This window comes from Motacilla alba, chromosome 5 (genome assembly GCF_015832195.1).
Source record: "Motacilla alba alba isolate MOTALB_02 chromosome 5, Motacilla_alba_V1.0_pri, whole genome shotgun sequence".
In the NCBI taxonomy this organism is placed as follows: Eukaryota; Metazoa; Chordata; class Aves; order Passeriformes; family Motacillidae; genus Motacilla; species Motacilla alba.
Genome location: NC_052020.1, coordinates 28,542,225 through 28,554,638, shown reverse-complemented (window position 1 = coordinate 28,554,638; position 12,414 = coordinate 28,542,225). Strand labels below are relative to the sequence as shown.

At 45.1% G+C, this 12,414-nt stretch overlaps 1 protein-coding gene across 4 annotated transcripts in view; it reads left to right on the top strand.

Annotated features, from left to right (window-relative positions):
* The window catches only part of PLEKHD1 (pleckstrin homology and coiled-coil domain containing D1), a 32,763-nt gene extending 22,657 nt beyond the window's left edge, over positions 1-10,106 (top strand). For 3 of the 4 annotated variants that reach the window (XM_038138322.1, XM_038138321.1, XM_038138324.1), the window contains 7 exons: positions 366-460; positions 1,356-1,449; positions 2,702-2,880; positions 3,384-3,516; positions 5,213-5,357; positions 7,303-7,452; positions 7,851-10,106. In XM_038138322.1, the coding sequence (XP_037994250.1) occupies positions 366-460; positions 1,356-1,449; positions 2,702-2,880; positions 3,384-3,516; positions 5,213-5,357; positions 7,303-7,452; positions 7,851-8,011 (957 nt within the window). In that variant the 3' untranslated portion in view covers positions 8,012-10,106. Of the gene's footprint in view, positions 1-365; positions 461-1,355; positions 1,450-2,701; positions 2,881-3,383; positions 3,517-5,212; positions 5,358-7,302; positions 7,457-7,850 lie in introns of all 4 variants that reach the window. The other variant, XM_038138323.1, reaches the window with a different exon arrangement.
* Positions 10,107-12,414: the final 2,308 nt, after the last annotated feature.

Genomic DNA, 12,414 nt, shown 5'->3' with positions numbered 1-12,414 from the left:
AGGCTGTCTGGCTTTTCTGTATCTGTATGGGCAGGTGCTTGAAAATGGTACATACAAGTAAGACCAGCATTCCCAGGGAGTTTTGGTCCTTCTGTATATATGTGGCTGAGCTGACCTGTGCAGGGAGCATGTCTGAGATTTCCAGGTGCTTGGTAACCTGGCTGGGGCTTCTGGATGTCTGAAAATCCTCAAGCAACCTCAAATCCTTCTAATTGCCCCTGGACAAAAGAGTGGTGGAGTCAGACACCCTGTAGCTCTACACAGCTTGGGTTAAATGCCATGTTAAAAGTCCCAGGCGCTGTAGACAGGGAAGCCTCTCCCAACTGTGTTGGCAGAGTACATTCCTGTCTTCTCTTCTGGAGCAGGAACTTGAACGTCTGAACCAGATCCTGGAAGCAGAGAAGCAGCGTTTTGAAGAGGTGGTGCGGGAGCTGCGGCTGGAGCAGGAGGAGATCCGACGGTACGGCAGCAGGGCGGGGAAAGGACACAACTCCCACACCAGGCAAAAGTACCACTGGGGCGGTGAATCCAAACAGTCTGTAAAATCCACCTGGTTTGTGCATGTAGGAAGGAGATGCTGCATTGACCAAACCAGGAATGGTTGTGGGCTCTTTACCTGTATTTCCTATTTTTTATGGCAAATAGAATACAGCTTAGCTTCATTTTACACTCGGGCCTCCAGCAATTTAATTTCAAAGTGCTGGGACACAAGCAACCCCCAGTTAATTTGGGGTAGCATGGCAAGGGACAGGTGCAAGAGAAGATTTCAGAGAGATAATTATTTCAGCTGACTGAGCAGCTATGTGTGGTCCAGACAGCTGGATCTGGTTTGCCACCATCAGCTAAATGACAATGGATGTACGATGATGTTTCCTCATCAAGATTAGTTTTGTCATTTTTGAAGTTAACTATGCAAAATATTAGCAGAAAATGTATTTAGAAATAGAAGGATACAAGGTGTAGAAAGGACACTCTCTTTCTTTTTTCTTTTTTTCTCCCCAAGTAACGTCTCAGAAAAGCCAGTGTGATTTTGCAAACCATTTTTGTTCTCACAGGCTTAGATGTGATTGCTGTGTCTGAGCTTTTTCAGTTGCAACCATGGCTCTGCCCTTGCTGGGGAAGCACAGTAACTGTTGGGTTGGGTTTGATGATCAGAAGGCACAGTGAAGTTCCTGGACACCTGTAGTGCGTTCAAGGCGGGATGTGATGCTTCCTGGCAAACGCCTGGCTCTCCAGGACGGGCTATACCAACCGATGGTTGGAGGTCCTGCACCGGGAGACCCACAGCCCACACAGCTTGGGCGTGGTCCGCGGGGCTATTGTTGCAATAGCTGTCACTCTTTTTGCTGCTTTAGGGAGCTGGAGCTCACAGCCCGCTCTCTTAAAGGAGTGGAGGAAGAGAAGAAAGAGTTGCGAAGCCTGACAGAGTCCCTACAGAACACCCTGGAGGTGAGTGACAGCATTTGGGCCTGAAAGCAATGCTGTTGCATGGAATGAATCCAACATCTGCTAATGCCAGAGTTGAAGTGCTGTACAGATGAACAGGTTCATTTGGTAGCTGATATGAACAGCAAAATCCCCTGCAGAAAAGGATGAGAAATGACACAGAGCACAACTGAACCAAGATTTTCTCAGCAGTACCAGGTGATATGGTGGTAGGACAATGACCATGATAGTTTAGGAAGTTTGGGTGGAACAGCAGGGAGAGAATTTTCACCAGATGGGCAGGCAGGCAGTCGGAGAGGCTGAGGAACCTTCATCCTGGGCTGTTGTCAGACTGCAAACAACCACAGCTGGCCATATCCTGCTGTGCTGCCAGAGTGGCTCTGAACAGCAAGCTGGGCAGGAGTCTACTGGAATGTCCCTTCCAGCCAACATGACTGTAAGTCTGTGATGAGCTTTTTTTTTTTTTAATTTTTAACTGCACCTTCCTACCTTCTGGCAGAATTTGAAGCAGCAGAGGGGCATTCTTTGTTCACAGACAGAAGCATGATTCCCAAGGAAATAATGTATCACATCAGAATCTAGGAAACAGACTTTTGATGTATTATTAAAATCTTCCCTTGTGGATTTTGGTGGATTTGTGGAAAGTGTCTTTTCTAAAAGTATATTGTTTATGAAATGTCCGCAGAGTTGGCATTCTGAAACTGCAAGGTCATCTTTAATGTTTGTGTCAGATCCTGCAAGTTTGTCCAAAAATCTGTCCTTTTGAGCTCTACTCCTTGCCTGCAGTTATGACAAAAAGAACTGGAAAGCTATGGAAGTACCATTCCTGCCCTAATTGCACATTAAACACTTCAGAGGCAAGCGGTGTGATGTGTCCCATTGCCCACAGTTAGAAGTAGTAGAGAGCAGGTGCCTCCAGTTCCTGCTAAGGAGCAAGCAGAGCAGGGAAGGCAGGGAAGCTGCCTCCATGTGTGATGGACCAGGGAAGCACAAGGTTCCAGTCCCTGAGCCGTGTCCTTACTAGCATATCACATCAAAGGAGCCTGCTGGTTCCCCCCTTCATACTGAAGGCTGTGTTGGAGGCTTGCTCCCCGTGAAGCAGGTGTGAAATGAAGCCCAAATTTTGTTATTCCTGTATTTATCTGAATGAGGCATGTGGATGTAAGGATGGAGGCACTCAGTAAGGAAGAACCAGGCAGGAACCGGGACAGAAACATTAGACTTGGCTGATACTCACAATCTCTTGTCCTTCAAGGAGCTCTCCCTGGAAAAACAACAAATGCTGGAGATGCTGGAAGAAAATGAAAGCCAGGTCCCACCTCCAACCAGCCCCAGCAAGGAGCAAAGCCCGATATGGGGACTGCACTGCAGCCTGCGACAGATTGAAGAGAAGATGCAGCAACTTCTGCAGGAGAAACTCCTGGCAGAGAAAAGGTGAATTGGGGAAGAGGACATCTCTGCTCAGGCTTAGTGGTGCTGAATGATGTGACTGTCTGCTGACTTGCTTTTTGGTTGCCAGCATCAGACAAGTCTGGAAGCTTGTCTGGCTCCAATGGCAGGAGTTCAGGTTACAAATCTTTCAAAGGAGACAGAGTAAGGCAGGGCAGCTGAACTTGGTCCCAGTCGGGCCTGCTCCTTTCAAACCAGGACTTGGGCATGTGAAGGTGTTCTTGATGTGTCCATAAGAAGTGTTTGGTGCTCCTGGGCCTCATCTGGGAGTTGAGAATGTTCCATTCAAGAACTGTCCACCTGCTCACCTGCTTTTTCCAGCAATACCTGTGTTATTGGAATGGAGTGCATAGTGTTCCTGTTAGCTACTCTTTGCTCTGGGCAGACAGGTAGTTGAGCATGCCCCATCATGATACTGAGCTCCTTTCCTTCCTGTGAGTTGTTTTGGGGTGGGAATAGTCATCTTTCTTTGCTGTGCCATGCACCAGGATGAAGGAGAATGAGGAGCGGTCTCGAGCACTGGAGGAGGAGCGGGAGTTTTACTCTTCCCAGTCGCAAGCGCTGCAGAACTCGCTCTCGGAGCTGACTGCAGAGAAACAGCAGGCAGAGAGAGACCTCAAGGTATCCCCAGCATATGTCACATATTGCTGTCCCTGGGCTCAGAGTGCTTCCATTTTCTCTTTCAATTCATTCCCTATCAAGCCAAACTCTTGGTTTTATTTAGTTTTCACATTTTGGTCATAAATCTTCATTAGCTGTGCTTCATATTGCCAACTGTATCCTGGTCTGCATCCAAAGCAGAGTAGCAGGCAGGGTGAGGGAGGTGATTCTGTCCCTCTGCTCCACTCTGCTGAGACTCTGTTGGAGTGAGCCCAGAGGAGCCACCACCAAGGTGCTTGGAGGGCTGGAGCACCTCTCTTGTGAAGACAGGCTGAGAGAGTTGGGGCTGTTTGGCTAGGGAAGAGAAGGCTCTGAGATGGAAGCCTTTTAGGAATTTTTACAAGGACATGTAGTGATAGGACAGGTGAGATTGGCTTCAAACTGAAAAAGGGGAGGTTTAGATTAGGTATTAGAAAGAAATTCTTTACTGTGAGGGTGGTGAGACATTGAAACAAGTTGCTCAGAGAAGTTGTGGATATTCCATCCTGGAAGGGTTCAGGACTGCGTTGAATGGAGCTCTGAGAAACCTGGTCTAGTGAAAATTATCCCTCCCCATGGCCGAGGGGTTGGAATGAGATGATCTTTAAGGTTTCGTCCTACCCAAAGCACTATGATATCATGGTAGCACATGAAATTGCTATTTTATATCTATGTAGTACCACTGTTTATTTTTGTATCCTGAAGCCAGATTAATCCATTCGGTACAAGTCTTTTAATTTGCTACTGTGAAAGCATAATCTATAGATGGAGGGAAGGAAAAAAGTGAAAGAGGACAGTAGACACAATCAAGAATAAAGATGATTTCAAATAAATGCTAATATGGATGCTGCAGAACTGAGCAGACATCTTCCCTTCTCACTTGTGGTCAGAAAACCAACCTTAAGACTTTTAAATCTTCAGTAGCCTCTGCAAGAACTTGGGTTCAAAAGCAGAGGAATTCAGCTGAGGGACCAGCTCTCCTTCATGACAGACAATACATTAATCTATGCAAAGGTAACTGGACAAATATGGTATTTTATTTAAATCTAAATAATGTAAAGGTTATGTTAATAATTGGCTGTTTGACACTCAAACTCCTTCTACAAATATCTTGTCCAAAAAGACCCCCTGAGTTGTTTTTTCCTGCACCTCCAATATTTTCTTATCTTGTAACCTTCTACTTGGCCAGACTAAAGCTAAATTGACCTAAGCTGTGTAGTCTTTCTCATTTGCTAAACTAGTACAGTATTTCTAACTTCTCTTGTGTTTTGTTTCTGAAACTAAGCACTGTACATCCCTTTGTGGGAATTGACTGCCTTTATCTCAAGTCTGTCTCAGCTGGATTGATGTCCTTCTGTTCTTGCTAAGCTGCAAGTACTTGCATTAGCACAAATTCATGTGTTGAAATACCATCTCTGGTTCCATATGGTTTATGCAATGGGAGAAAAACTGAAAAATGAAGTCAGAGTAAAGGAAAATTACTATAATAGTCCAGAGGTCAGATTCTGTATGAAGACATGAGAAATGCCTTCATGCTGCCTTGCAATATTTCTAAGGATTTCCATTACTGTTGTCTTTTCATTTTCATCCATGGCAAGTCCCTCACAGACCTTGTGAGTTACCAGGATGTTTACTGAGAAACAAGCTGTTTTCCAGCAATTCTTATTTTCTTCCTCAGGCTGAAGTGAAGGTACGCATGGATCTGGAGAAGAGACTGAGAGAGGCTGAGGAAGCCTTGCAGAGCTTGGAGCAAGGCTTAAATTCTCTGAATTGCAACAAGGAGAAAGAGAAGAAGATGAAAGCAGATGTCAGCAACTTGAGAAGTAAGTTAGTCATCCATGCTCTTTACTGATGAGCAAACTCAAGAGAGGAAATATTTCTACCTATCTTCCCAGACACACAAAGACTCTAAATTAACAAAACTGCAGATAAATGTGGTCTCCTGACTACTTGTACCTCCACTACACCTCCCCTTCGAGGAGCCATAACATGCTATGCAGGTAGTTGGTGTTTTGCCCTCAAAGGAGGTTGAAATTGTTCTGGCCTCTCAAAGGAGCATGAAATTATTCCAGCCTTCTCTGTTGGGTGGAAGGCAAACCTAGAGATGAGCAAATACTTTCCAAATGTCAAACAGGGAAGCTGTGGCAGAGCTATAAAAACTGACTACTGACTAGGTCTGAGTTATAAGGAGTCCTCTGATTCCCCTCAAGGCTTTATTTCTCAGCCTTGGTTAAAAGAATATCACCAGCCTAAGGAGGCCTGTGGTTGCTATAGCAATGTGCTGGTGGGTGACCCAGAAGGTGAAGTTTGGATCTTTACTCAGAGCTGAATCACAGCATCAGCTCAGCACTGCAGTGCATGGGTCAGGTGTAAGACTGATGTTCCTCACAAGTTATCCCTGTTTCTTTGTCTTTTTTTGGTTTCTTTGTGTTGGGTCTTTTTGGGTTCTCTTGGGGGGCATTACCCTGGCATTTGGCTTGAGTCAGGCTCGGGAACTGACATAAGCAGCTTCAATTGAGTCAAATCTTGCTTGTTTTTCCTGCTGAAGTTATAGTGCAGGGAGAAGTGTTTATTAAGGTGCTGGGTTTGTACAGTTAAGGCTTCATTTCAGTGAAGGGTGGATGTACTGGGCAAATAGAGAAAAGTCAAAAAGTCCTGTGGTGTTCTGAGCATTGTTAGGTAAATAGGGAAAAATAAATGTATAAATAGTTTTATATCTATTCACACACTTTTAATTTTATATATTTAAATTTAAAAAGTATTATTCAGTAGTTTCTAGATAAGATTTCTAAATGGAGAAAAACAGTCATGATTCTGAACTTCATTCCACTGGCTCAGAGCCATGGTAAGAAAACAGAGTGAAAGTGGATGTGTTGAGCTCAGCATTCAAGTAGAGCTTCACAGGGCATAAATGAGTAACTGGTACTGAATGTCTCCTGATATTTCCAACCTTGGATTTTGGGGGATATTTTTTTCAAAAGAGTAAAAATATACTGATGAGCAGAGCACTAGAGAAAATAAGGGACTAGCAATGTTTCCCATAACATTAGTCCCAGCACAGATTGACTCAGTCCTTCTAAATGGTTCCTGCAGCTCTGCCCTGCCCTTTATGGAAGAGTTTGGGCACATTAGCTCATGATGCTTTTGAATAGCAAAGGAGCAGCAACAGGCAGGAGTACAGCAAGACTGGAATGGCAGAATAGACACTGGTCAGACCATAAGAGGGGAAATGGGCCAGGAAAAGCAGTTTGTGTGGCAGGTCAGGGCAGAATAACATCAGAGTTTGGACATGGGGCTTTTCTTGGAGACCATAATATATGTAACTATGTGCTAGTGTTTGCTATGCTATTAAGAAATCTCTTACCATGTGTGCCCGTGCTGGTGTTGCCAACACCTTCCTTTTCCAGTTAGACCTGACTGGTTTTAGAAGTCCTTCAATGAAAGTATAATGAGCAAGGCTTCAGAATTGAGAAGTTTTATCACAGTATCAAAGGCTTTTGGCAGTTGAGTCGTGAGCAGTTGTGAAAATTACAGATGTGGAATGGATGGCTGCAGTTCTTTCTAAATTTGAGTATGCTTTTGTTAGGAACAGGAGGTTTTTGTCATTTTGAAAATGTTCTTCCTGATGATATTCTGGAGCTTTATGGATTGTTGTTCATGAAGGTCATCATTACCTGGCTCAGCCCATGAACGAGTGCAGTCCCTTGTGACTGGTTCATTGCTTTGAGAGTCCGTCCCATCACTGTAACAGTGGTGTTCCCTTCCCAGAGTTCTTTGAAGAGTGCATCCGCAACGCTGAGCTGGAGGCCAAGATGCCTGTGATCATGAAGAACTCTGTGTACATCCACAAGGCTGCCACTCGCCGCATAAAGAGCTGCCGCTTCCGCTGCCGGAGAACCAGCGCTTCCTGGAATGACAGTAGGTATCGGGCAGCCTTCTACTTTATATCCTGCAGGAGCAGATATGTGCCTGTGGGGCCGGCAGAGCAGTAAAGTCTGCAAATGTTGGTTGTATTTCGTGTTCCTTAGCAGCAGAATGGAGCCACAGTGCTACTTGTAGCTTCTTTTCCCAGAGAGCAGGCACTGAGCCTGTGTACTTGTTGCCCATTTCTTTATATATGTTGAAAGCTAAACTTCTGTGATGGTGCTGGCCCCCCAAAAAACATATTTAAATATGACTTCATCAGAATGCCTAATCACAGACTGAGTTAGGCTCAGTCATGTTGGTCATGTGGCTCATGAACTCCAGTGAAGCTTTATCTTCAGTTTGTGCCCCTGATGGAGAGTGCTTACCTTCCTGTGCTGTTTTTGTTTCAGTGAAACAGTCACAGTCCTTCATCTTCTCACCTGCAGAAGCTGAAAACATTGAAGAGCTGAAAGAAGCAGCCAAAAGACTGAGCCGGGACCAGCGCTTTAGGAAAACTATCTATCAAATCATGAGGTCACAAAAGGATTCTGCTTCAGGGGACAAAAAGTGACTCTTCCTGGGAGGGGGCTTCTGAGATCAACCTGCCATTCAGCTCCGCAAAAGTTACAGCCTTGGGCACTAAGCTCAGAAGGGAGATCTGGCATTTGTTGGGGAAGGTGGGGGGAGAGTTGTGTGTGGGCAGTCACTTCAGTTATTGGCTTTGCTTTAGTTTGAATGCTCCCTGCAGCCTGGCAGACCTTCTCTGCTGATCACTCCAGACCTGTTTGCTTCAGCTGCTTACATTAAGCCATGTTTGGCCAAGATGCCACAGTCGGTGTTAAAGCGACCCAGAGACCGTAGCTTAGGAAGTGCCTCTCCTTTCCTTCCCTGTCTCATATGTCTGCCAAACACAAGTGCTTCTGAGGAAACCTTTAGCAGCCGATGTTCCAGCTAGTGTAATCTCCTCAGCTGAACACAGCTCACCCTGTTCTACCTGATCCCCTCTAGGAGCTGGCTCGCTGCACACCCTCAGTCAATCAGCACTTCGGTGGGGCGCATTTCCTCAAGACTGCAGCAGTCCCAGCCTCCCAAGCACAGGCAAAGTATCAAACACAGGGCCAAACTTTTTGTCTTGATGCTACATCATTTCAAGCAAACAGCAGCAACACAAGGTGAAGACAACAGGAGGATGCTGTGGATTTGTGTCCAAAGAGGATCATGTACAGAGAAGAGCTTATAGGTAACTCAGTGGCATTGATGCAAGCTGGAGGGAGGGTTCTGTTGTGTTGATGGTGGGCAGAACATTCCAGGGCCACCTTTGCACATTTTCTGCACTGGAACATCTAGCTGTGTCAGAACAGGGGAATATGTGCTAGGGAAGGTGTTAGTTATTGGCTATCTATTCCTCAGTGTGAAGAAGCCTTTGGCTGAGTTTTGATGGCTTCCTCAACACCTCTGTGAGGTGAGTTGGAGGGCAGAAGAGTGAGGACTGTCCAGCAACGAAACCCACTGCCACTTCAGGCAAGCTGTAAGGGTTGTGGAAGAGGAGTCCAGGAGAGGAGTCACTTTGTTGTGGAACCCCTTGCAGCCTCCCTCACCTACTTTAGGCAAGCAGTTGGCTGATAATTACCCATGCTGTAGAAGCAGCACTGCCTGGTGCTTACAGACTGCAGGATAAGCACGCTCAGAGTGATGGCCTGCTTTCTCCTGTGTATTAATTGGGATATAAAGAAATAGACAATACAAAAGTGAATAAAGTAAGCAGCAGAAGTACAGTTAGGGGTTAGGGAGTGGTAAAGTGCAGATTTACTTTACCTTTCATGGCATTAGGACCCCTGGGTATTATGTATGTCCAGTGACACACAGGTAGTTGCTTCCTACTGTCCCACTCAGACTGTGACAGTGTCCACTCACAGCCTTTGGCTTCTGGCCACCTACATAATTTCCTACCAATTTAGTGTTGTTCCTAGGGAGAAGTCAAGGATGAGGCTGGGAAGCAAGTCTTGGCTTACCAGCCAGAGGAGAGTGGTTAAAGCTGGGTGGAGGAACATTCTGTGTGATGCTCCTGAATGGACTCACTCTAGTGTGACCAGAGGAAAAGCTTTGAAAGTACAGCTTGTACTTCCCATTTCAGTCAGTGCCTGACGAGTATCCTTCTGCCGGGCATTGGGAGGTTTCATCCAATCAGAGCATCCAGCTCTGAAGTAGGATGTTTTTGTGATAATAGGTGATACAGTAGGAGAAGATTGTTTCCATCCTTCCTTAACATACCTGATCCTTCTGTGGTTTATCTGCTTGAGTTTATATGCCAGAAAGCCACAAATGAATTCTTGCTTCTACAAGGCTGAAGGGTTGTGATAAAGCAATACAGAAATGTTTTTTTCCTTTATGCTGCTCCCAAATCATCTCTGGCTATTTTCCAGTTACAAGGTCTATGTTAGGTGATGCTGGAAGGGACAGAAAAAAAGGATAGCTAGAGAATACATCTGTAATTCAGGCAGTTAGAAAAATCACCCTATGGCCTGTGAATACAGCATTTTTCTTCTATTACCACCAAAGCCACAATATCTGACTCTCCAGAAGTATTGTATGCAGGAGGTAGCCACATCAGGTCTTCCTTTACTGTGCATATTGACAGCAATAAGTAAATAAAAGTTATGCTGACACTAGAATGAATTCCTGTGTGTTCTTGATACACTGTCACCAAAATGATGTTAAATTGTCTCTGCAGGAGTTCAAACAAATCATTGTGACATTCTCATTTGCTGCCAGCGCAGTTCCTCTGCTTCACTGAATTGTTGTGCTACGTGCTTAACATCACCTCTCAGAAGGATTGGCTGTATGTAAAAAGCTTTCACCCTTGCTACCCACTTTTAAATTGTATATAAAGTTAAAGCAGAATGTATCACATCTGGAGTAGAAAGCTCCCACTTGCTTATCTGAAGTCAGTGAACAACTCTGTGTGTAACCAGCAAGATGTGCCCTGAGCCACCTGTGAGGAGGTGCCTTGCATCAGTCACTCCCTGCTGCACAGGAATCTACTACTCTGTAATCTCCCCGGCAGAGCCAGCACGGAGCTGCCTCTGTGCACCACAGCATCTAAATTAAGTGACTGTCTCCTTTCAAAGGACACAGAAATTACTGATTTCAATGTTCTCTGCGTATTTTTAATGCAATGCAGTTACAAGAAGATGGCTTAGGAACCTCACCTGTGTTCAAATAACCTCCACCAGTAATCCTAGATTGCTTTCTTCTGCTGGGAAAACTGGGAAGGGGATAATAACTTCCTCCAATGAGGAGAGTTCTCTAACTTGTTCTCTTGTGTCTGAGGATAGAAGAAAATACAGAATGGTTTGCACTTTTAAGATTTAACTTCAGGAGTTGTAGAACACCTAGACTGTCTCTGATAAGCCTGTGGCCATTCTTCACCATCTCCACCCTCTGGGTAACACCTGGAATCTTCTTTTCTCTCTGAAGATGTTCCCTGTTGTTCCCATCAGAGACACTGCCAAATGTGAAGCCTGCTGATTTCCTCTGCATTGTCTTGGCTAGTTTTCACAGTGTGAAGTATGGATCCTGTTAAAGGTTCAATTAACTGATGTAAGGGTTAATGCCATCCTCCTTGTAAGATGCACAGGCTGTTTCAGTCCCTAGTAAAGAAGAGTGGTTCCTGCTGGAGTGCCCACTGCCCCAGGCTTTGCTGTTGCACAGAAGTTAATGTCAGAGAAAGAAAGGCAGCCCTAGCCCTGTTGCCCCCAGTCTGTGCTGCTTCTAAAGCAGAGAAAGTGGATAAGAAATGGAAATTGCCCTTGGGGTCAGAAGTGGATAATAAAATGGTTGCTGGTGCATGTTGTGCATTGCTGTGCATGGCACACAAGTGACATAAGCTGGTAGCGGTTTCCAGCTATACAAAGTAGGGCTTTTTTTTAGCTCCAGATAGTAGGCAGGCTTTTTGCTTAGGACTCAGTGTAATATTAGTGTCTCTCTATGGAAATATGATAGATTTCCATAGGAATAATCTGTTTTGAATCTTTTCAATGCAGTCGCTTTTTGTGGTTGTTAGAGGGACAGAAGCTGGCTCATGTTGCATCCAGTAAGGAGAGGTTTGCTCCCAGGAAAGTGGCCCATGCTCTGAAAGTCTTGCCCAAGGCAGGGGCTTGCCTGGACACTCAGTGCTCCTTGGTGCTGGTGTGCCTGTGAAGCATACATTAATTCTGGCACCTTCTTCCTCATGCACAAGGATAACTCTGCAGTTTTTTGCCCGGTCTCTGTACAATTTTTTACCCACCTAGTCTGAGCATGGATTTGAATGGGTGAAATGACCAAGCAAGAGGAATTGTTGTAGTGAGTCATCTGAGAGCTGGATCTGAGGTGGCCTGTTGGGGTGACAGTCACCATGGGTTCAGCCACTACGTGTGATTTGTTGAACAAACCAGTGCAGTGCGTTTCTGTGTACTGAGACAACATCCCTTTTTCTATATTAAGTAACACTTACTGCAGGCTTATCTCCACAGCCAGAACACAGAAAGATCCAACTGAGTACTCAGGACTGTGAGTCCTTCCTGCTCTTTGCAGGATACACTGTAGTGCTTGAACTAACATACAGATTTTGGGTTTATTCTAGTATTGGCAGATCTGGCACTTCAAAGGAAGAAAAATTATAAAGGGCGTTTTGTGGGGGTAACAAAGGCACCTTTTGCTAACTCAGAGGTGTTGCAATAAATAACTCAGCAGGGTCATGTGCTCTTATTTTGCTGTATCCTGAAAAGTGCAAACTTTGCATTGCTTAAATTACTAAGTGAACTCTGCTTACCCTTGAGTTCTTGTTGACTGCACCCCTGCCTCAGACCTCTCTGTGGAAACCACCCAAGAGTGGCGGGATATGTCCTCTCCTGGAACTGCTCTTCTCATTGGTTTCTTCATCATTAATTCTGGGGTGGGAGAGAGCTCTCTGTTCCTCCACACATCAGTGGC